This window comes from Pristis pectinata, chromosome 4 (genome assembly GCF_009764475.1).
Source record: "Pristis pectinata isolate sPriPec2 chromosome 4, sPriPec2.1.pri, whole genome shotgun sequence".
NCBI classification, from domain to species: Eukaryota; Metazoa; Chordata; class Chondrichthyes; order Rhinopristiformes; family Pristidae; genus Pristis; species Pristis pectinata.
Window position 1 is genome coordinate 94987180 of NC_067408.1, and position 25405 is coordinate 95012584.

At 38.0% G+C, this 25405-nt stretch overlaps 1 protein-coding gene across 1 annotated transcript in view; it reads left to right on the top strand.

The window, feature by feature from the left end:
- Window positions 1–2108: 2108 nt before the first annotated feature.
- Window positions 2109–25405, top strand: part of LOC127569668 (uncharacterized) — a 114175-nt gene continuing 90878 nt past the window's right edge. The window contains exons 1-9 of the mRNA XM_052014469.1: window positions 2109–2196; window positions 7543–7756; window positions 9360–9490; window positions 12485–12552; window positions 13809–14002; window positions 15209–15247; window positions 18215–18443; window positions 24062–24195; window positions 25228–25340. Of these exons, the coding sequence (XP_051870429.1) occupies window positions 7657–7756; window positions 9360–9490; window positions 12485–12552; window positions 13809–14002; window positions 15209–15247; window positions 18215–18443; window positions 24062–24195; window positions 25228–25340 (1008 nt within the window). The 5' untranslated portion in view covers window positions 2109–2196; window positions 7543–7656. The remainder of the gene's footprint in view (window positions 2197–7542; window positions 7757–9359; window positions 9491–12484; window positions 12553–13808; window positions 14003–15208; window positions 15248–18214; window positions 18444–24061; window positions 24196–25227; window positions 25341–25405) is intronic.

Sequence of the window (25405 nt, forward strand, 5' to 3'; positions counted from 1 at the left end):
GGAAAACTTTGACATTCACATTTTAGATGGTGAAAAAAAATAGTTATCAGGATAAGCATCACCCACGGCAGCAGAATAACCAACCACCGTTGTCCTCTTGAAAGCGATTGTTAGGTTCCAGGTCAGTGAGGGGAATTTAGAAATGCTGATGCCATGATAGGGTAGGGTAGCTAACAGGGTTTTTTAATATTTATGATGGTTATCATCTAATATTTATGCAAATGCCACTTACCCATGCATGTAGGTTAGTATGATGTTTCATTTTTAGAGGATTTCTGAATAAAGAAAAATGCAATGGAATGATTGACAAACTGCCCTATCTGACCATAATGGAGTGCAATTCATAAGTGAAGCAATTGTGGATTGTTGCTGCTTCCAAGAGGACATACCCTCCCCCAACCTATATTGACATCCCGAGGCTGTAATTATTGGCCACTGACAACTACAACTAACGTGTTTTATAGCAAGCGTAACTCCAGTCACAAGTCTTTTTAATTTGATTCCTATTGACCTCTGTTTTGTAAGGAGTCATTGGTACTAATTCCTATTATTTATTGAGGCTACTCTCACCTGTCCTGGAAAACAGCTTCTCCCTGCCTCAGAATAGGAAACAAAAAAAAGAGAATCCCATCTGTTTTATAAAATAATTTAGGCATATTTATAATCTAGGTTTTTAAAAAATGCTACTATGAATTATGAAAATTTTGATTTTAATTTTGTGTTTGTTCCATATATAGACACTAAAATTGGAATGCATTCGATAATGAAAGGTGTCATTCTAGCACCAGTATCCATGTTGCCGCAGTTGTTCCTGCTGCCACCATGTGGTACATTGTTGCTCACAAGGTAAAACAATATCTCTTCCAACAGTCAAGCATTACTCGTAGATCTCCATTTGGAAACTATTCATCAAATGATTTAGCAGAAATTAATTATGTGACAGAGTCAGTAGGAGTCAGTGAGCTATAACGTAACTTAAAAAACTGTGGATTCCTTTCTCTTACACCTGTCTCTTCAGGATAAGAAGTTAAGTTTGAAAATTTTATGATGGCAGAAAATAAAAACTGTGAGCAACCTAGTAAACCAGAGGACAATCCAGGTGTATGTGTAAGTGCACTAAATTCTTGTTAAGAACTCCATGTGTTTGGGTTGATATGAAATGCTGTTATTTGGCTAAATCTTTAATAAAGTAATTTTTATTTGTTTGAGTGGCTGATTTAGGAACAAAAACAGTATTAAATATATTACTTGATTCATGATGTTTTGTGCATTGGAATGTAATATTGTTTGAAACAGTGATATTGTTGGCCAGCCTTTTTCTGTGGAGGATAGGGCAGGTAATTAATGAAAGATCATTCAGAATTCTTGCATTATTTCACTGTTATTTTGTTTTGCTTATTTATATTACCAACATTTGGATGCTCTTTTTTAATTGCTATACTTTTTTTTAAAGTAAAAAGTACAAAAAATGGTTATGTTTAGTGGCTTGGAGTTCACAGATTATTTAAGGAGGTAATTGCAGTTATGATGTTTAGCATTATTGCCTTTTGAAGTCAGAGCTGAAGTGCAGCAGATGATAAAGAAGTAGAAACTGTTCAGAATAGTGAACAATCAAATGGGCTGCAAAGTAGAAAGGGCAAGAGGAGCAGGGAGTGGAGAATGGGGGACGGAACTGAACGTGGGGAGTATTGTATAGAGGACAACAAGTGATGAAAAGGTTGAGGCATTTCACTGGGAGGGATGGAGTAGAGTACAAAATTAAATTCTCATCTTCAGGTGTGTTTGACTTGCCTTTTAATAATATGGTGAGCAAGTTTAACTGTGGCAGCCATTGTGAAAGAATTGTTTCCCTAGATCTGAATTTTATCTAGAAAGAATGGAAAGAGAATGCCACTTGGTAGAAAGTTGATTTAAGCTAAAAGTCTTTAAAGTGATCACTACTGAGCTATGTTTTAACTGTAATTCACCAATGTGGAATCCAGAATGTCTCTGGTGAACTCTGGGTGCATGTTAACTGATTTGTTCATTCATCCAAAACCCAGATGCACAATGGAAGCCAGCAAACACAATAGAACACAAACCCTAGTCTCGGAAAGGGACAATAGAAAGGCAATAGTCTGCGGGGAGAACACATTGGATTTGTCTATTGGAAACATAAGAGGATGGCAATTGGTTATCATCTCTCTCTTTTACCAGGTAGAAAATGGGGGGGGGGGGGAGGGTCAATTTCCTAGGGGTATACCTTGCCTATAAAGAATATCTGAAAAATGTTTGAAACCATATGGTCCATGGACATAGTCATAGAACTCAGAAACAGGCACACATTAGGACTGTATCCTTCTATGCCTTATCTATTTAAGTGTCTGTCTAAATGCTTTGTAAGCACGTTTTTTGTATCTGATTCAACCACTTTCTCTGGCAATATGTTCCAGATATCAATCACTATCTGTGGGAAAAAATATCTTATTCCTCAAATCTACTTTAAAACTCCTTCCTCTCATCTTAAACGTATGCCCTTTTGTTTTGATAACCCACATGGGAAAAAGATTTTGACTATCTACCCTATCTATATCTCCCATAATCTTATGTATTTCTATCAGATCACCCCACAGCCGCCTTTGCTCTAGGGAAAACAAACCCAGCCTATCCAATCTCTCCCCATTACTAAAGTCCTCCAATCTAGGCAACATCCCGGTGAATCTCCTTTGCATTCTCTCCAGCACAATCATATCCTTCCTATAGTGCAGTGACCGGAACTGCACACACTATTCTGAGTGCAGCCTAATCAGTGTTTTGTAAAGTTGCAACATAATGTTCTAACTTTTATATTCTAAACCCCAATCTATGAAGGCAAGCATGCCTTCTTCACCACCCTATCAACCTGTGGTGCCACTTTCAGGGAACTATGGACTTGAACCCCTTGGTTTGTTTGCTCATCAACATTCCTTAGTGCTCTGGCATTTACTGTATAAGTCCTACCTCTATTTGACTTCCCAAAAAGCATCGCCTTGCACTTGTTGGGATTAAATTCCATCTGTCAAAGCTCTGCCCAACCTTCCAACTGATTCATATGCTGCTGTAGCCTTATACAACCCTTCTCACTATCCACAACACCACCGATTTTTGTCACCAACAAATTGACTAATCATACCTCCTATATTCATATCCAAGTGGGACAATTTTGGGATATCTGCTTTGGCCATCTAATATAGAACCCTTGCTAATATTTTAGAACCCTTCTGAGAAATTCAGCTGCTGTGAGTAGTAGGTTTGATCCACTCTGGCTTTGGTTGTGAGAATGCAGTCAAACAAGCAGCCAACTCAAAGTTATTAAAATGGAGCCCAGAAAAACATCTGTCTCCTCTCAGCTTTTAAACTCTCCTGCTAGTCATTCATAGGGCTGCTCCTGCCATCCTTTGTTCCCCACCCTAACATGGCCCTCTCCTGAGATTTGGTGAAGTCACTACCGGTAAACTGAGCAGTCCTCACCAAGTTTGAGCTCTCTGTGGAGGTAAAATGGTGCCAGTAGTGTACCATAATGAACTTGGAGATGCAAGAGATTGCAGATTCTGTAACCTGGAGCAAAATGTGAACTTCTGGAGGAACTCAGCAAGTCAGGAAGCATCTGTGGGATGGTTGACATTTTGGGTTGAGGCCCTGCATCAGAACTGAGAGTGTAGAAGGGAGATAGCCAGTATAAAGAAGTGAGAGGGAGGAGTGAGGCAAGGCTGGCAGGTGACAGGTGAAACCAGGTGAGGAGGGTATGATGGGCGGAAGGAGCCAGTTGGGGGAGGGGTAGGGGTGGGGTTATGACCAGCAGTTGGTGGGTGATAGGTAGAAACAGATAAGGGGAGAAAAAAGGGGCAGATGGAGACGGGTTGGCGGGAGGGCGGAGGATAGGGTGGAGGTAGAGACAGGCTGAAAGGTGATAAATGGAGACACAAGGGGCTGTAGATACTGGAATATGATGATAAGTAAGGTGACGTGGAATCAGATAAAGGAGTGATGATGGGCAGATGGAATCAGTTGGGGGGAGGGTTACTGGGGCTGGAAAAAGGTGGGTGAGAGAACCTGGGTGGAACAAAAGGAGAGTGAAATAAACATAGGGGGTGCGGGTTACCTGAAATTGGAAAATTAACTGTTCTACCACAATGATCTTGTTTGGTATTCTGATATTTTCAAGCCTCTGATATCACCAAATCACTGATAGCTAGTGATGAAACTATTACTTTTCAGATGCACTTGCTATACCACCTTAAGCAATTCTCACTCAGAATAGTCATAAATTCCATTAAGATTTTTATCCAAAAGTTTTGATAAATGTCATAAACACAATATAATCTTTGTGGTTCGCGTGTCCACACACTGAACCCACTTCCTGCTACTTATTTATCATATTCATGAATTATCTGACATTCTTCCCCATAAAATAAGTTGACTTCAATGAATGAATACAATATCCAGAAAGGTGCACATAATTCAGAAAATGCTGGAAATACTCAGCAGGTCAGTCCACATCTGTGGGAAGAGAAGCAGACTTTATGTTTCAGGTTGAAGACCATTCATCAGAACTGGGAAGGAGAGAAAAGAGAGGGTGACAGAGGGGGGTATTCTCTGATAGAGTAAATTCAGTGTGACTTTGGGGATAAGCTGTAAACAGGGTCATCTGGTCAAGCAGTGAGAACATAGACAAAAAAATGTAGGGGTTGCGGAATACAGAGCAGGAAGACGTGCCCGGAGGTCAGGGTGTGCATGATCTTCACACCTAGGGGAAAGAAAAAGAAAAAGGGAGGAAAAAACAAACAAGCTGAGCCAGTATCACAGAGTCTAGAAGGATGTAGTGGGCCTAGAAGGAAGATATGGTGCTGTTCCTCAAGCTTGCATTGGCCTTATTGTAACAGTGCAGGAGGCCACAGACCCATAGAGTGGGATGGAGAAGCTCAGGGTCACCCTGGGAACCGAGCATAGGTGCTCCGCAAAGCAGTCATGCAATCTGTGTTTTGTCTCTTCAATGTAGCAGGGACAACATTGTGAACACTGAATGCAATACACTAGATTAGAAAAAATGTAAATGTATCACTGCTTCACCTGGAAAGAGTGTTTGAGTCCCTGGAAGGTGGGAAGGGAAAAGATAAAAGGACAAGTGCTGCATTATCTGAGGTTGCAAGGGAAAATATTCTAAGAAGGGGATTGGTTTGTAAATTGTAATCCTGGGCCATGACAATGTGGGGCATTGTATTTCCTTAATGAATAATACCATCAAGAAAAAATGACATCCTATACTATGCAGAAGAGAGGACGGAGTCACAAAGGGAATGATCCCTGTGAAATGCTGAAAGGGAAAGATGTGGGAGTGGAAGACATGCTTGGCTTGACTTGCAGGGCATGTCTTCCTACTCTGCATTTCAGAATTCCTACATTCTTTTGTCTATGTTCTCACTCTGTAACTACTCCCATTTACTCATTGAGCAGGTGACCTTGTTTACAGCCTATCCCCATGGTCAGCCTGGCTTTACCCTATCAGAGACATCTCCCATGTTGCACCCTCCCTGCAGCTTAATGGGTTTCTTTTCTCTCATTCCCAGTCTTGATGAAGGGTTTTCGACTTGAAATGTTAACTCTATTTCTCTTCCCACAGATGTGACCAGACTTGCTGAGTATTTCCATCATTTTCTGTTTTTATTTTAGATTTCCAGCATTTGCAGTTTTTTTTTATTTTCACATATGATTCTCCTACACTTCAGTGAAGCATTTACACTACAAGACAATGTTGGGAAATCTACTTTTAATTTTCATCCATTTGACGGGACTGATGTGGTCATGCAAGCCAATGTCTACACCAAATCTAAAGTGTTTTGTAGATTTTTTAAAAATCATATTAATAGGTTCAAGTATATTCTGGATTATTGGGAAATATTAATTCTGCAGCTCCACTTTCATTGAAGAATTCAGAGATGTTTTAAAATGTAATCCTGTTCCACTACAATGTGGGGTGTTGTATTTCCTTAATAAATAATACCATCAGGAAAAAAGGTTATCCTATACCATGCATTTACCCGGATAATGTGCTATCCTGTTCTGTTTATTTTAAATGCCAGAATGACACCACATTTATTATTTACGGTATTTACAATGAAATACAAGACTGTCAGCTGTTCACAATGTAGTAAACATTTGAAGATGAGATTATATTAAGATTTATATTTTTCCATAGCTAAATTGCTTGGATTACAATTTAAGGATTTACATTGCTACAAAATGTAAAATATTATGTAAAACAAGAAAATAATCTGATCAGCCAGACTTGTTAAAGTTATAGATATTTATATTAAATCCAGAATGAAAACATTAACTGTGTTCCGAACATAAGATAAATCTTTATTAGTCATGTATACATCGAAATACAAAGTGAAACACATCTTTTGCATAGGGTGTTCTGGGGGCACCTAATACTAAGGTCTTATCATCTAAATTAATTGTACATGGATATTGACTGAGGAAGTCATAATTCTTTGCTTTTGCAGATTGGTGCTAATTCAATTAATATATAGAAATGTGAATAACCTGCTTATTGTTAAGAATATAATACTCTGTATCATTTACTTAAATGTAAATTTGCACCATGAGTGATTAATACTGCAACCTACAAGAACATTTTAACTCCTATTGCAGTTTCTAGTTTAAATGCAAATTGAAAATAGTTATTACAGCATCTGTACCTGAATCACATACTATAGTTTTCTGGTATTCCCCTGACTGATTTGGCTCTTTCACGAAACAAATTTGCTCATTTATCTGATGTATAGTAGACGACTAAAGAAATTGCAAATCATGTCAACCTTGGCTGGGTGGTTTTATTTTTGCTCCTGAATCAGAAAGTTGTAGTTTCAAGCTCCACTCAAGAAATTTGACCATATATTCTAAGTTGATAGTGCAGTACTGAGGGAGTTGGAAAAGTTGCCTTTCTTAGTTGACATAAATTTATATATGTCTCTCAAATGAATGTAAAATATTTAACTGTTTGGCAGAGAACAGGTGGCTTCTCCTGGCCTTCATTGGCATGATCTATTTTAAAATTTCTGGATGTATTGCAAATAAAACTTTATTAACTAACAGTACATTGCCCAAAAAAAAATCTCAAAAAAATCTTGCTATCTATATCCTTTTGGGCATTGCCTTGCTCAACTAACACTGTTCTCCTCTCTGACCTTCATTACATTCAAATTTATGAGCCACAAAACCCTCTCCTAAAGTTCTCTGCTTCTGGCCTCTCATGTATCCCTCCTCATCATCAAGGACCTGCACACTACAATTCCTCACTGAAGCCTCAGTGTTCTATCTTTCTCTTTTTACATAACATCTTCCGTAAAAGTTATCATTTTGATGAACCTCTCTAAATAATTCTTCCTTTGGTTTATTATCCATTTATGAATAATTAAATACCTGTGAAATACATTGTGACTTTTCCATGTTAGAAGTGCTAAATTAATGAACGTAGTGACTATGAATTGCAATTCCGATTTTCTTCTGTTTTACATGCAGGTATCTGAAATATCAGTCTACTTGACCAATGTAGATGGAATAGTTCCTGTGAAGAATAGCCCACAAAAAGCAAATGAGAAGTCCAAACTATCACAGAAATGTCGGTTTGGTGAAATGACTGAGTGTTTCTTTATAAACAAAAAAATTATCCTCCTCACTCTGATGGTTCTTGTTATTGTAATAATAACTTGGACCTTATTGTGGGTCTTTGTTTGTGAGTATTTCACTTATCTATATCCAAAGGACAATAAATTAAATCACTAAATGATAGTGAATTAGCAGGCTATTCAGGTCCAATTCTATATTGACAGCAAATACGCCCAATTAAACCAAGGTTGATCAAAATGTCCATGGTTGACTTTAAGACCCAAGCTAAATTACAAGCATATAATAAATTGAAAGCATTAATTTTGTTCGCAAGCCTAGCTGTTCAATTGAGAACTGGACGTTGGCACAAATATTATGTGGTATAAGTTTGTGATCTTCTGTATTTATCATCTCTGGTTCAGCAATATTATTTGCTCCTATAAATGAATGACTTACTGTTGTAGGAGTTGAATCACATTGTCCTGTTTCTGCTTGCATGGTAAAGTTCTTGAAGGTTCAAAGAGTTAGACCCTCTCGTGAACCAAACTGATCATGTGTCTTCCCTATCGCCGTCTCTTCAATGTTTCTTAGTGCAGATCAAGACAAAGATTACAATCAATTGATTTGTTTTATTCCATAATAAAATAAATATAGAATAATAAAATCATGGAATAGGACTATTAGGAGGGGGCCATTGAGTCTGTGCTGGGTCTTTCGAAGAACCATTGAATTAGTTCCAGTCCCCTGCTCTTTCCCCATATTTCACTTTTTTTTCCTTCAAGTATTTATCTAATTCTCCTATTGAACCTGGATACAATTGAATATGAAGCTCTGGTTATTTTGGAGTACTGCATTCGATTCTGGACACCAAAATTTGAGGGGATGGTAGGCCTTGCAGTGATTGCAGTATATCTTCCCTTGAATGACACCAGGCTAATAGGAATAAATTATGAGGAGAAGTTGCATAGACTAGTCGCATAGACAGTTTGTATTCTCTTAAATACAATAAATCGAGTACTTAAGGTGATTTAAACAAATTGATGGGATTGATGCACAGAAATCATTTCCCCTGGTAGGGCAGTCAGATTAAGGGAGGATGATCTCAGATTGAGCTAGGTCATTTAGGGAGGGACTCCCCCTCAAAAAGTTGTTGAGGATATGTCAATTGAATATTTTAAAATTTATATTATTGTTAGATAACATATGAGGTAAATGGGATTTGCATACAAATCAGCCAAGACCTTTTAACAGCTGAATAGGTTTGTGTGGCTTGATAGCTTGTTTCTGAACCCTCAAGTTTGAAGACAGTTAGATTGAAAGGGGTTGTTCATGGGAGAGGGGGCCTGCCATGGCAAAAACAAGGGTTACTTGTACAGTGTCCCAGGTGAGGAGACCTGCTGTTCCTGGCCTCACTTTTATTTGGCTGGATCACTAGTTGAAACTGGGCTGGGCATGCACAGTGAGCACTTCATCCAATTGAACTTGAGGTCCTGTTGGCCAAACAGGATCTCATTTAAATATTTAAACTAATGTCAGCTAACTTTGGTAACTGCCAGTCCATGTACTAGAAACTTCTCCAAACTCGTAAAACATCAATGGGAATTGAATACTTAATTTGCTAAAAAGGTTTGAATTGTATTTGTAATTGTTGCTTGTGCCAAAGGAGTAATTTTTTTCTTTTATGTTCATTAAAAATGTGTTTAAAATATAATCTTCTTTCCAATGAGCAGTGAGAACTCAAAACAACAATGCTTTATATTTTGCTGGATTATTCCGCATAGCTGATGTTGAATTTATTCCTGAGTATCGGAGAAAGGACTCCCCTGAATTTCTCTACATGGCAGATAAAGTTCAGCAAGTGGTAAGTAATCTTAATGCCACTATACTGACATGTGATCAAATTTAAAATATATTCATGAACATACAGGCTGCCAGTGTGTCAAAAGGCACAAGTTTTAGTTAAAACTAGAACTCCTTTAATATTTAATGATTACAAACTTGTTTACTTGAACACAATTTTACACAAAATACAACTGCTAGATCAAACCTCTGCCATTAAAGCATCTTTATGTTGGTGGATCCAGTGGGTACTCAGTGGTTCTCTGGACTTTCTATCTCTCCTGGCAAAATACTTAAAGAATAAAGATTTACTTTCCGTATTGTCCTAATCCAGAATCAGGATCCTACAGATTCTTATGAGCTGGATCTTAGAGGTACAAAACCCATAGAAGGATATCACACACGTTGGTTAAGGGAGAACCTAGCTCTACTTGTCATTCCTTATCCCTTTGCTTTTTATTTTCAAGTTTTATTGCTTTCTTCAACATGGAAGGATCCTTCATAAAGAAGTTGCCACCAGACTGTTTCCTTCATTGTTCCACCTTGTCAATTTTCAGTGTCAATCAAAATTTCTTCAGAGAAGGTTTGAGGGTGTCTGTGCAACATTCCTTTTGATCTCTAGGCTCTAAGAACTGGGCTCTGTATTAAAGACATTACAATATCTTGAAATAACTCATTACTTAAAATAAATTATGATTTTGAATACAGTAAAAGTCCAATAATCTGACACTCATGGCACTTTGCTAGTGCTGGACTAGCAGATTTTCTGGATGTAACTCCTATTAATATCCAAACACATTTTTATTTCACCTTATTTTACACTACTTTAGTACAACAAATTTTCCAATAAACCCAGTGAGTTTATACAGAGGGGGAAATATACAGGCAGGCACTGAGGACCCTGGCTCCAGCTGCAAACCTATCATGTTCTTGATCCCTATTGTTTCAGACCCCAATCCCGGCTCCAACTGCACATTTGGGACAGTCTGGAGCCTGGCTCCGGACCACTGGCTCTAGCTGCAAAGCCTGTTTACACTCTGGAACCTGGCTCACATTAAACATTGAACATGGAACAGTACAGCACAGGAACTGGGCCCTTTGGCCCACCATATCTGCGCTGACCATGATGCCAATCTAAACTAGTCCCATCTTTCTGCACGGGGTCCATATCCCTCTATTCCCCTGTCTGTCTAAATGCCTCTTAAATGTTGCTATTGTATGTGCTTCTACCATCTTTTCTGGCAGCAAGTACCTGCCACCCACCACTTTGTGTAAATAAACTTGCCTTGCACATCTCTTTTAAACTTTCCCCCTCTCACATTAAACCTCTACCTTCTAGTTTTTCTCACTTCCTTGGGAAAGAGACTCTGACTATCTGCCCTATTTATGACTCTCGTAATTTTATATACTTCTATCAGGTCGCCTCTCAGCCTCTGACACTCTAGAGAAAACAATCCATGTTTGTTCAACCTCTCCTTGTAGCTAATACACTCCAACCCAGACAACATTTGGTGTGTCTAAAAAAAAGTCTGGTGTTACATTTTGGGAGGTCAAGCCAGAATAGGACCTTCATAGTGAATGGTAAGGCCCTGGGAAGTGTTATAGAACAGAAGAACCGAGAAGTACATGTACATAATTCCCTGAAAGTGGTGTCACAGGTGGACAGGGTAGCGAAGAAAGCATTTGGCATACTGGCCTTCATCAATCAGGGAAGTGAGTATAGGATCTGGGACATTATATTGCAGTTGTACAAGACATTGGTGATGCCGCGCCTGGAGTATTGTGTATAGTTTTGATTACCCTGAGATAGGAAAGATGTCATTAAGCTGGAAAGAGTGTAAAGGAGATTTATGAGAATGTTGCTAGGACTCAAGGGCAAGGGTTATAGGGAGAGACTGGGCAGGCTAGGACTTTATTCCTTGGAAGATAGGAGACTGAGGGGTGACCTTATAGAGGTGTATTAAATCATGAGGGGATTAGATAGGATGAATGCAGATAGTCTTTTTCCAAGGGAAAGGGAAGCAAAAACTAGAGGGCAAAGCTTTAAGGTGAGAGGAGAAGGATTTAAAAGGGACCTGAGGGGCAACTTCTTCACGCAGAAGGTAGTGCATACATAGAATGAGCTGCCAGAGAAAGTGGTTGAGGCAGATACAACATTTAAAGGATGTTTATACAGGTATATGGATAGGAAAGGTTGAGAGGGATTTGGGCCAAATGTGGGCGAATGGGACTAGCTTAGATAGGTATCTTGGTTGGCATGGATGATCTGGACTGAAGGGTCTCTTTCCATGCTGTATTACTCTATGACTCTGTTGGCAAACATATGCACTCAGCAGGTTTGAAGAAAATAAGCTTCTTAAAGGATGAAACTTAGCCTCCACCTTTCAGGTATTTTAAAGATGCATACCTTATGAATTTTCTGGCAAGTCTATGTCATGAGTGCTAGGCAGTTAGCCCAAGTTCCGCATCCCTCACTGAACTCCATGAGTAGCACAGCACACTCTCCAGGCTCACCTGCAGCTCCAATCAGTTTTAATGCAATGAGAGTAACATTGTTACTGTGCAAAATCTGAACCTAAGTTATTTTGTGAGGCAAAGTTAATAGGATTAGTGTGCATTACTTGGCATCACTGAACTAGTTTACCAATTAAACCATTTTAATATTTTGAATGACAAAGTGGTACTGTTTTCACGCTTGTACTCATGGCAGTGATGGTAAAAATACAGCAAACTACTTTAAAGAGTACACAGTGACATGAGAGTATTTGAACTTCCAAAAAGTTAGTCTAATATATTCTTTCACAAGTTAATTGGCTTTCTGAAAATAAACCTTTATCCATTTAATATGAAAGTTTTGTGTTTTGGTTGACTTAGGGTCTGACTACACTGTCACAAATTGCTGTGCACAGAGCAACAGCTTCAGTTTAAGGCAATATTTCATCATAAATATCCAATTAACAAATACAACATTTGTTTCTATTTCACATTTAAGCATTGTATTTTCCTCTTCTTCCAGATGAATAATGTTTATCGAAAATCACTTTTCTCCAAGTTATACAAGCAATCGACCATTTCTGACTTGAGGTATTGTATTTCAAAGTGTGTTCTCAGTAAAGATCAAAGGCTGAGTTCCTGGAATTTGCATGTAGTTGCCTAAACATTGTTTTTCAAATAAAAATGGATGAAGCCTGCAGTAACGGTGGTATCTCTGGAAAATGGGAAGGTGATGAACGGAAAGGGAACAGGAAAATGACTTTTTAATGAAAAACAATTGTTGTATCTTGGTTCTCTTTGAGGCTGATTAGAGTTCGCATTGATAGAACATTTCTATCGACAAGGTGGTTTTCTAAAATCATGTTCCTGGTATTCAGAAGTTCAGAGACAGTTTACAATCACCTGTTAAACAATGGCAGAGTATTGGCTGGGCTTTGGGAAGGTTCCAGCTAGCTCCCTGGCACACTAGAACACATTTTTCAGGCCTTTGTTCTTTGTAGTCACTATATATGATAAATTTGTCCTTACAAGTTATTCTACATTTACTTTGTTTATGCTAATTTAAATAATGAATATGGATTTTATGTTTCAACTGTTGTCTGGAGTTAGTTTTATACTGTTGCTATTAATGCCTAATTAATAATAAGGATGGTATTTCAAAAATAATTCACTCAGAAACATTTCAGTGTAGTAAGTTTCCATATAAAAGGAGAAATTATTTAACATGTTGAAAATAAAAAAAATTGCAAATGCTGGGTATCTGAAATAAAAACAGAAAATGCTGAAAATTCTCAGCAAATCAAGTAGCATCTGTAGAAAGGGAAATAGCTTCAGATTTCAGAATAATTTCAGATCAATGACTCCATTAGAACTGGTACATTGCTTAAGTTATGGCTCTTTTGAACAAATGATAAGTTTATTTTGCAAGCAGGGATTGAATCCAACCTCTTCTTCTCCTTTTATCTCTATCAGATTTAAATGTAAGCAAAACCAGGCCTAATCAAATATTATTCCATGACCTCTGACGCAAATAAACAGTATATTTATTGATAACACTATATCAGCCAATGAGTTGGAGGTAGAATGAGGCATATGATTCAGCATACTGTTTACTGCATAGCTAGCATTGTCAGTTTCGTTAGAAAACAGAATCCATATAAATGGCAGAGGAAGCAAAAACTACAGCAACTTCCCCCAAATCACTTACAACACTCTGCTGAGCCATAACTTTATCACAATATGCAGCCATATATAAACAAATTGCCCGAAGGTGGAAATTCTATTACTCCAGTAAAAGGCAAATCCATGTATTTCAAATCATAATCCTACCTGTGTTTCTTCTACAGTGACAACAACAATGGTGGTGTTCTTGTTCATTTCTGGATTGTCTTTGTGGTCCCAAATGTGAAGGCTTTGTTTGTGTGTGAGGATTGTGTCAGTGCTATCTTAAAGGATTCTATCCAGACAAGCCTGGTAAACCGTACATCAGTTGGTTATCTCCTTGGACTTCCCGTGGACATGGACTCGATTGTTGTTAATGGTACTTTTTTGGCATTCTGTATATTGCAGTTATTGAAAACTATATTTTACACAATATATTAATGGCTCAGAATATGCAAAGGTAATAAGGCAAACCCAAGATTGCCAGCACCTGCCTTTATTAATGTGAAAAACTGATGGCAAATTCCTCCTTCAATACATGTGCAGATAACATAGAAATCCAGAAGTTGCTATTAAAGATGCCCACTTCATTAAGTCCCTCTTGTAGGCTTTGCATATGGAATCAAAATAGAAGTCACTTTGACTACTTACTCATTATTCCTGTTGTAATGACCAATGAATAAAAAATTTTCTTATATCATTTAAAGTATCTGATATTTTAAGGATCTGTGTCATACCCCGCAAAGCTCATTTTACATGTGGAGTCTCAGTTCCTCAGTTACAAACTGCAAATTTTTGGACATTATTAAGATTATATTTACAGTTTGAGATCTGATATTTAGGTTTCCCTGTAAATGTGACATATATATATCAATCATTATTTCACTTTATGTACAATGATTTAAAGAAGGACTATATTTCTTGCTGCTTACATGATAATTCAATCTGACTGATCAGTCAGCTTGTAGACTGTCCAGTGGTTGGACATCACGGATGCCTCCTATAACGTACTAAATTGAAGCTGACGTTAGACTAGGGAAAGTCTGTGCTTTACAACTTGCTGAAATTGTGAATAGTTTTTGTTGGTTAATGGAAAGTGCACTTGCTTTGCTAATGACTACAGAATCTAGGCCATCTCTTTCCTGCTGTGGTTAGAGTCAGGTATCTGATTGCCCAAATTAGAGGTCTGTAAAGTGCAAGTTCCAATTCATATGCACACAAATGTACATCAGTGGTCTGAATAAAAGATGCTGTAGGAAAATTGAAGCATTTTCTGAAACTACTTCATTCACTGTTTAGTAAAGCCATCGATCTGTTTAATTGAAACACCTCCATTAAAAGGGGAAAGAAAAAGCTTTAATCAACTTGTGAAACGTTTGTGATACTCAAGTCTTTTGGCATAATTTTGAAGCAATTGTTTTTAATAGGTCTTTAAGAAACCCAGTTTGCTAGGTGTTTTTTATTTGTATTTGTGTGCAAGTTGTATGGATGTTTAGCCAAAGTTTAAGTTCTCTGTCTATTATTTTAATGCACCATACTGCTTTCCCACAGACATGACATAACTTTTTAATTTTTTTGTTAATAGCTGGCCTGCGTTCAGATTATATCGCTACAGCTACAACAAGTAAGAATTTTTAATTAAATTTCACCTTAAGCAAGTGTTGTGCAAATGCACATAAGGATTAATTTTAAAGAAGAAAAACCTTATTTAATGTGCACTTTTCATATCCCCAAGCACCTGAAAGTTAAACATTAGCCAGAGAACTAGGAAAATTACGTATGTCTTTTAATAAAGTAATGAGATCTAGACCCCTGTGTACAATTTATGTGAATTCTCAAGATAAGATAGGATAGTTGTATACTAGTCACATGTACATCGAAACACACAGTGAAATGCGTCTTTTTGTGTTACTGAGAATGTGCTGGGGGGCAGCCTGCAAGTGTTGCCGCTCTTTCGGTGCCAACATAGCATGCCCACAACTCCTAACCTGTGTGTCTTTTTTGGAATGTGGGAAGAAACCGGAGCACCCGGAGGAAACTCATGCAGGCACATGGGGACAATGTACAAACTCCTTATAGACAGCAGTGGGAATTGAACCCAGGTCGCTGGTGCTGTAATAGCGTTACGCAAACCGCTACTCTATGAAGGCAAAATGCTTGTCTGTTATTCTTTGCTATGGCCACTATCAAAGAGCGAACATGATTCTTCAAACTCTGGTGTCATTTTAATCTTGATGAGTTTTGAACCAGACTTCCACATTATAGAAATAAACGTGCTTATAAATATGCTTAAATGTGTTTATAGAAATACATTTGCTTTTCATGCTATTGGTGGACTCCACTGTTGCCTTCACTTATCTGCTCCATCTTTCAAATATGCCTCTGCTACCTCTAGACCAACTATTGCAATCTGTTCCTTCCTGATTTCCCAAGTTCTACTTATCATAAACCTAAGATCATTCAAAAGTCTGCTGCCGATAACCTAACTTGCATCGTCTTATTTAAGTCAAGTTAAGTTTATTGTCATGTGCACAAGTATGGTGAGGTACAGGTACAATGAAAAACTTGCTTGCAGCAACATCACAGGCACATAGGTACAGACGACACACAGAATATAAATTATACATAAATCATACAAGGCAGTGAAGAAAGAGAGAAAAAGACACAATCAGAGTCAAGTCCATGGTAGTGCAAGAGGTGGTCCACAGTGTTCCATTGCTGAGGTAGGGTTGGGGTTGTGAAGGTTGGTTCAAGAACCTAATGGTTGTAGGAAAGTAGTTGTTCCTGAACCTGGTGGTATGGGACTTCAGATTTTGTACCTCCTACCTGACGGTAGCAGCGAGGGCATGACAAGGATGGTGGGGATCCTTGATGATAGATGCCACTTCTTGAGGCAGTGTCTCCTGTAGATATTGTCAATGGTGAGAAGGGCAGTGCCTGTGATGGACTGAGCTGTGTCCATTACTCTCTGCAGCCTCTTGCATTCCCATGCATTGGAATTGCCATACCAGGCCAAGATATGACCAAACAGGATACTTTCAACAGTGCATTCATAGAGGTTTGTTTGAGTATTTGCTGATATTCAAATTTCCTTAAGCTTCTAAGAAAGTAGAGGCAAAGGTGCGCCATCTTTGTGATTGCATCTATGTGCTGGGTCCAAGACAGGTCATCCAAGATGTTAACACCCAGGAATTTGAAGCTGTTTATTCTCTCCACCTCTGACCCCCCCAATGAGAACTGGCATACTTGTGTCTGCTGACCTATATTGGCTCCCAATTAAGCATTAAGTAACTTTTTCAATTTGCTCCAAAGCCTCGACTTTACCTACCTAATATTTTCAATTTTTCTTATGACATGGAAAGAGGTCAGTTTGGCCCATTCAGTCTATACTGGCTCTCAGGGCATTCACATCAGTCCAATAGCCCCATTTATTTCCCTGTAACCTCTTCCCTCTCACATGCCCATCAACTTCCACCAATTCTCCTGCTGTCGCCTACTCTGGGTTAGAGTGGCCAATTAATCCACCAACCAGCACATCTTTGGGATGTGGGAAGAAAGCAGATGCAAGGAAAACATGCAAACACCACAGAACGCACCAGAGATTAGGGTTGATTCTGGTTCATGGAAGCTGTGAGAGAGTTGGAGGAGGAAAAGAACTACATGTAATGCTGCTATGATGTCTGATCTAAAATTGGACTCACCTGGAATTTGAATCTGGAACCTCTTGCATAGCATGAATCATGACCCTAGACCAAAAACTCTTAGGAATATCTGCAGTTCCAAATTTTAACCACAACATCACTGGCAGCCTTGCCTTCATGCACAACCCTAACCCTAAACTCGCTATTTAAAACCAAGCTTTTAGTTATTTGTGCGAATAGCTCTTTTTGTGACATGGTACTCATTTTTAAAAATATTGCTCCTGTGAAGCTTGTGAGGATGATCACCGACAGTAATTTTTTGCAATTTTCTTCCAATGGGTCAGTAGTGCAGAGTAGTAAAAGATTGGTGGTGCCAAACCATTGGGCAAAGTTAATCTTTATTGCACTGGATGTGCAAGCTCAAAGTTGCAGGTATTGCCACAGCTCTGATACAGGTCCAGTTGGCAGAATTCCCAGATGTAGACTACATAGGGACTCCACTGGTGCAGCACTGCAGAAGATATTACTGTTGGTTGGCTTTAGCCCATGCCAGCTAGGCAGGGACCTCCATGGGGAAACATGGGCAAGTCTCAGTACAAGTCCTGACTCCCAAATGGAAGATCTGCTGGAATGCATTTAAAGAAAGCATAGGAAGGTTTCTTCTCTGCTTAAAATGAAATCACATTGAGCAATCTGAAATCAAGAAAGAAATGAGAAAGGAATTCTTGGATTACAAATTCTTATGCAGGTTTGGAGAGTGATGAAATAAGTGCCAGCTATAGAAACCTGTAAGTCATATCAGTTTATGATAGTATTGTGATATTGAAATGCCCCAAAGACAGTATTTCATAGTTGCATAAATTGCATGTTAAAGAAGATAGGGAAATATGAAGAAAAGACATACAATAAAAGATATATTAATGTATATTATCATTTATATCTTTTCCCAGATTCAAAATATGTTATTGATAAGCATGCAGAGCAGGCTGGTATTTCTATTCCTCTTAACTTCTCTGCTGCCTCTGGACGGGTGAACTGCCACTTCAAGTTCACTTCACTGCTAGGACATGTCATTCGCCTCTCTCTCATCACCCTGCAGATTGAACCTGATAACTGTGTTACAGATTCACTCCATATTTATGACTCGCTCATGCCTATCAGAAGTAGGAAATTATACCGGTATGTATCCAATCCCAGCGATTCAAGTCTTTAACAGTCTGTTAGCTAATCTATTTCATATTCCTGCTAATTTTTCATCAAACAAAAATTATAAAATAAGCATCTGAATAATCTTAAATTCTCATTAATATTTGTTACTTGGAGAAAGCAGCTTATATATTTGTATTATATCTGAACATTACTGTGCAAAACACAAATGTAGTGCTAAATGGTTGAATGTTTAATTTATTTGGAATGGGATTCTTTAGTTTTCTATTAACCTAGCTATTTTAAATAGATGAATACATCTGCTAAATTAGCAAAGTAACATGTTATAAAAGTATCAACATATTAATCATTAATATCAGCAGCAGTTATACCTAAACTGCAGACTATCATTAAGGCCATAGAAAGTTTGAGCACATTTGGCTGTTAACAAAAATCTATAAATTGTAAAGCAAAAATGAAATAAATTAAATGTGACAATTGGTTGTAGACATTTTGTAAGTAAAGTGATGGCAAAACCAATAATGAAATTGTAAGCAAATGAGCAAAATTTTGTGGATGATGGAAATCCATAAATAGCTTGATCCATAAATGCTCGTCTGGCCTCACAGAAACTAGACTTAGATTTTGCTGGGATTTGCTGTCAGTTCAGCACAGAATGGCAGACACCTGCCCATATAAATGCCTGTAAATTTTGGAGACTCCCCTGTGAATGCAAAATCTATTTGCATTAAGTGAACATGCATAAACGTAATAAATAGAAACAGGAGCAGGCCATACAGCCACTCAATCCTGCTCTGTTATTCAGTAAGGTTGTGGATGATCCTGGATATCAAGACCATTACATCACCTGATCCCATAAGATTCCCCTAAAATAACCAGGTTATATTTAAAAGATACATTTCAGGCTCCATAAGTTGTCAATTGTAAACTGAATGGATAGCTTTAAGAGTTGCAGAACCACACAATTATATGTGTTTCTTTTCTTAAGTAAAGTCTGAATTGGGACGATGCAGGTCAGGAACTCGACAAGCTAGCCCAGCAAGAATTAACAGAACAGCCAATATGCAATATTCATGGACACCAGGCCATCTGTGCAGTATTCAGACAGAAATGGCACTGACCCTGGAAATTTACCATTTTAAGTAGTCACCTGTTTGTAGGTTATAAGAATATTTAACAATGATATTAGTTCCAATTCATATTTCATACTCATCTGGGTAGCCCATTAATAATATCATAATATATTCAACTTCAAGGAAAAAAGATAAGTCAGAAAAGCTTACTCTTCATATAGTTCCTGTTGTTTACAGTATAGTATTTGAGGGAGCTAAATAACGTAATGAAACTCATTTATAAATTGTCTTCAAAATTAATCACAATTGGTAAATCTTCTCTGAACTGTTTCCATTGAATTTATGTCTCTCTTTAAATAAGGAAAGTAATTCCATACATAGTATCCCTGGTGTGGCCTCATAATGCCACAGATTTTTGAAGAAATGTTATAAGTTCCACATGGAACAGCTGATTATCTCCATAACTGTAAGGAATCTGGAGATTCCTTGACAGGTGTTTGAAAACACAAGTGTATGAAAGTCCCTAATGTTATGCTTCATGGCAATTTTCAAAGTGCATTATAACCTCGTGTCCAAATTGGAGAGCCAGTTACTCAGCAATTATGCTGGGTGATCTGCCTACTGAACATGTGTCAGGTTATACCAGATGTTAGTTCAACGACTCTGTTTGTTTCGCTGGGGGTGGGGTGGAACTGTTGCAAGGGATGGAGGTAAATTTCATGTAATTTATATTTCTTTGCATTAATTGAGTTTATTTTTATTTAATTGTTTGTAAGTTTTTTTCTGGTGATTGTGCCTTAATGCTTTAAATTAATTTTTAATGGTGATTAATCATGAATAGTTTTTTAAAAAGTTACAAATGTCAAAGACATCCATAATGAACATATGTGCAACTCTCTGATATTTATAAATATTCAATCATTTGACAGCTGATTAACCTGCACTGGCTGGCAAACATTTCTGTGGACAGGGCTTGTCAGGCCATGCATGACTGTAAGGCCTTGTGTGTAGTGGGCCACGTTAATCAGATCTGAGCTAGCTTCATGGACAAAGTTACAGTCTGAGGATCAATTGGAGTTTGATGGCACAAAGAAATATTGATAGGTTAAGCGAGTGGGCAAAAATTTGGCAAATGGATTATAAAGTAGAGAGATAAAATTTTAGCACAACAAATAAAAATAAGGATACTATCTAAATGGTGAGAGATTGCAGAGGTGTGAGGTGCATTGGGTTCTGGCTATCCTACTGCACAATTCACAAAGGACTAGAATGCAGGTTCAACAAACATTTAGGAAAGCAAACAGAATAGTATCATTTTTTTTGCTACGGAAACTGAACACAAGTGGGGAAACTATGCTTCAGTAATATAGGCACTGCTAAGGCCCATTACGTATAGTAGTACTCTCCTTATTTAAAGAGGGATGTAAATTCAATGGAAGCAGTTCAGGGAAGATTTACTAAACTGACACCAGGGATTGGCAGGTTGTTTTAGAGGAAAGGTTGGATGGCTAAGCTAGTATCCTGTGGAACTTTGAAGACCGAAAGCAACTTGGTTGAAACCTTTGCGATCCTGAGAGATCTTGACAGGGTGGATGTGGAGAAGATATTTCCTCTTGTGGGAGAATCTAGAACTATGGGTCACTGTTTAAAAATTTGGGGTCATCCATTAAAGACAGATGAGATGATTTCTTTTCTCTCTCAGCCGCGAATCTTCAGAACTCTCTTCTTCATCCTGTAACACCAAAAAGAGTAACTCTTCTGCCCACTTCTTGAGCAGTAACTTTATAGCTGTCCCTGTGAAGTAAATTTTGGGTGAGTAAAACAATAAGATCTTTAGGCTCTGTGTAATCTTGTTGCTTTACTGAAAGGACCCCCATTAAAATGCAGTGGTGGTTTTCCATGAGATTTAAAAAAAAATATTTTGTGGGTATGGATGTTGCTGGCAAAGCCAGTATTTCTTGTCCATTCCTAATTGCCCTTGATAAATTGTGGCTGAGGAGTATTCTTGAACTGCTACAGCCAATCTGGTGGAAGTACTTTCACAGTTCTATTATGTAAGGAAGAGTAGAATTTAAACCCATTGACAACAATGTTTCCCAAGTCAGGGTGGTATGGGGATTGGAGTGGAATCTGTAGGTGGTGATGCTCCCATGCTCCTGCTGACCTTGTCCATCATGGTGGTAGAGCACATATGAAATAGGAGTAGACCACTCAGCCCTTTAAGCCTGTACTGCCATTTAATAAGATATTGTAACCTCAACTTGGCATCTCTTCAACCGCAGTAAACGTTCACCCTCTTGCTTATCAGGTGTCTATCTACCTCTGCCTTAAGTATTTCAAGGCACTGCTTCTACTGTCTTTTGAGGAAGAGGGTTGGAAAGATATATGGCCTTCTGATATGACATGTTTTGCCTCATGTCTGTCTTAAGTAGGTGACTCCTTATTTTTAAACAGTGACCCCTACTTCTAGATTCTCTCACAAAAAGAAACATCCTTTTCATATCCACCATGTCAAGATCTCTCAGGATTTATGTTTTAATCAAGTCCTTGCCAGTCCAACCTTTCTTCATAAGACAATCAGCCTTTTCCAGATATTAGTCTGTAAATCATCTCTGAATGACTTCCAAAATATTAATATCTTCCTTAAGTCAGGAGACCAATACTTATATACAGGACACTAGATGTGATCTCAGTTATCCCCTATATAACTGAACTATAAACTTCTCACTTTTGTATTCAATTCTCCTTGCAATTGATGATAACATCCTCTCTGCTTTCCTAATTACTTGATGCATCTATATACCAGCCTTCTGCATAGCATGCACTCAGACATCAAGATCTCTACATCTCAGAGCTCTGCGATCTCTCACTGTTCAGATAACATGCTTCATTTTTATTTTTCTTGCCAAAATGGAAAATTTCAGTGGTTGTGTGTTGAGGATCTGTAGCTGCACCAGATATTGCACCTCACATTGAGCTAGCTCCCATTAAAAGTTCTAATCCAAAGATGGAGCTTGCCGATAATGCATAATCAATGGCAATTGAAAGAACTGATGGAATCAGCTCTGTTCTCTTTCATGGTATAATAACAACTGTTAGCTAGTTATATATAGTTCATAGTGTGGAACAATGTCCCAAGAAAATGTGCAAATAAGGAAATAGACAATAAACTATTGTGAGAAAACTGACTAATGGCTTGGTCAAGAGGATGGGATTAATGGAAGTTTTAAAGGTGGAGTGAGAGATCTATAGACTTAAGGAAATGAGTGAGGTCATTCCAATAAGTAAGTCAATGTCATGGTGATTGGAGAGAAAAATGCACTGACAAATTCAGGATACTGTTAATCACAGACAGATCATGAGCTTGAAGGTGGTTTCCAAGATTGTGTGGGGCAAATTTATGGCCAAATTTGAAAAGATGATGTGAATTAAAAATTAAGTTTGAAGCAGGAAAATGGTATGGGTCATAAACGTATGAGGTGATGAGTGAATGAAACTTGTATTAGTCAGTCTATGAGTGATGGAATTGAGGGCAACTTAGATTTTATGGATTGCGGAAATCAGAAGGCCAGAGGAGAGTAGTGAACCCGTTTGTGCAAAGTTGGGGTAAGATAGAGGAAGAGATGGGCTGAAGGTTGAGAAGGAAATAAGTAGTGATAAATGTGATGTGAAGTTTGAAGCCAACTGTTGGGTTGAATAGGCCTACCAATGGCTTTCAAAAAGCAAAGCATCAGAGAAAAGACATTCACAACTGATGAACTAGTTACCTAAAGTATGCCCAAAAATTTTGTTTTACTTTCATTACTGTTAAGATGCTAATTATACATTCACAGGAATGGAAAGAAAAATTATCCTTTTGGGATGTTGTCAGTCTCTTTCTTCACCATAGCATTAAATACTTGACCCATACTACAACACCTACACTGAAATTCAGATTCAGTTTTCTTTGTCCTTTGAAAGATCTACAATAATTTTTTTCACCAAAAATACACACAGTGGACTAATTAATTACAGCATGCCAGCTGGTAACACAGTTGCATCTCAGTTAAAGACTACTGACTTTGAATCAAGCTTAGGTACTAGAACACAAACATTTAGGCTCATCCTCCTGTGCTGTATTGCATGACTATTGCACTTCAGATGCAAGTCTAAATCTAGAGACAGGGGAGACTGCAGATGCTGGAACCTGGAGTAAAAATCAAGCTACTAGAAGAACTCAGCAGGTCAGGCAGCATCTGTAGAGGCATAGAGATAGCTGACGTTTTTGATCAAGAACTTGCATCAGTCCTGACCTGCTCAGCTCCTCCACCAGCTTGTTTTTTGCTCGTGAAACTCTGAATCCCATCTCTACACTCAGGTAAGTGCAAAAGATCTGTCATTTTCTTCAAGAAAGAAAGAGCATTACTTTGAGTGCTGAGGCAAATATTTGTCCCTCTATCAATACCTCCAAGATTATCTTTTTTTTAATCCTATTGCTGATTGTTGTGTTCAATCTTGTGTCTTATTAATGGATTAATGTCTAAATTTGTTTCTGTCAGTATTTTCTTTTCATTCCAGAGCCTGTGAACCCTTTGGTTCTTTCCCGGTTTCTTTTGTATCAACTGGCAATGGCATGTTTCTGTCATTCAAATCCCTCAGTGTGCATGGAAAGAAAGAAATAAAGGGATATTTTGAAGCAATTCCCAAGGAAAGTAAGTTGTATGACAGCTTTGCATTGTAACTTTCAACTTTCTTAAAGAACTGAAAGCTGTTAAAACCTCAAAACAGGAGCTCTCCTTTCCTTGTTTACAATGCAATGATCAACAGCATAAAAGTAGCTATAATTTAATACTAATATTCAAAGTGTATTTCTAATGAAACGTGTAATCACAGCAAGCATTTCAAAATTGGGACTGGTCACAGTTCCAAACTGAGTAGTTTTCCTCCTGCTCTGTCAATCATATATGCAGTATGCTTGTGTTAAATCTTTGAGATAAATAGAGTATTAATACACCAATTCCATTTACTGACACAAGCAAAATACTGTGGATGCTGGAAATCTGACATGAAAATACAAGCTGCTGGAAATACTCAGCACCTTGGGCAATGATACTGAAGCTTTATGAAAGTGTTGTGGACTGTAGATATGCAAAAAATACTTATAGGAGCTTTTCCCCCTTTTAAGCTGTTGGTTTGTTGTGCATTTATCATTAGGTTAATATTCACCACAATACCAAAATTGCACTGGATAGGAAATTCTGAATAATTCCTCATATAAATTAAGCTCACAAAGTGGTTTAGATAAGATATCTTTATTAGTCACATGTACATCGAAACAAACAGTGAAATGCATCTTTTTGCGTAGTGTTCTGGGGGCAGCCTGCAAGTGTCGCCACGCATCTGGCGCCAACATAGCATGCCCACGACTTCCCAACCCGTACGTCTTTGGAATGTGGGAGGAAACCGGAGCACCCGGAGGAAATCCACGCAGACACGGGGAGAACGTACAAACTCCTTACAGACAGCAGCCGGAATTGAACCCGGGTCACTGGCACTGTAAAGCGTTACGCTAACTGCTACACTACCGTGCCTGCCGTGCTTGATTTCAGCAAGCTTGGTCTGGAATCAAATTACCTCACTACCAATTTGAAACAAGCCACAAGAACACAAGTAATTGTGGGGAGCAGTCATGTTTCCAAAAGAGTTTAAGCAATAAAATTAATTATTTTATTTGTTTTGCTCAGAATTTGAAAACACTATACTTTCAACAGATGGAACAAAATTGGAGGGAAACATAACCAGTCCATATTATCCAAGTTATTACCCTCTAAAATGTAGCTCTACATGGAAATTTAAGGTAACATTTGATTTTGTTTTTGACATATTCACTATGTTTTTGTGAACTAACTTAAGATTCTTGCA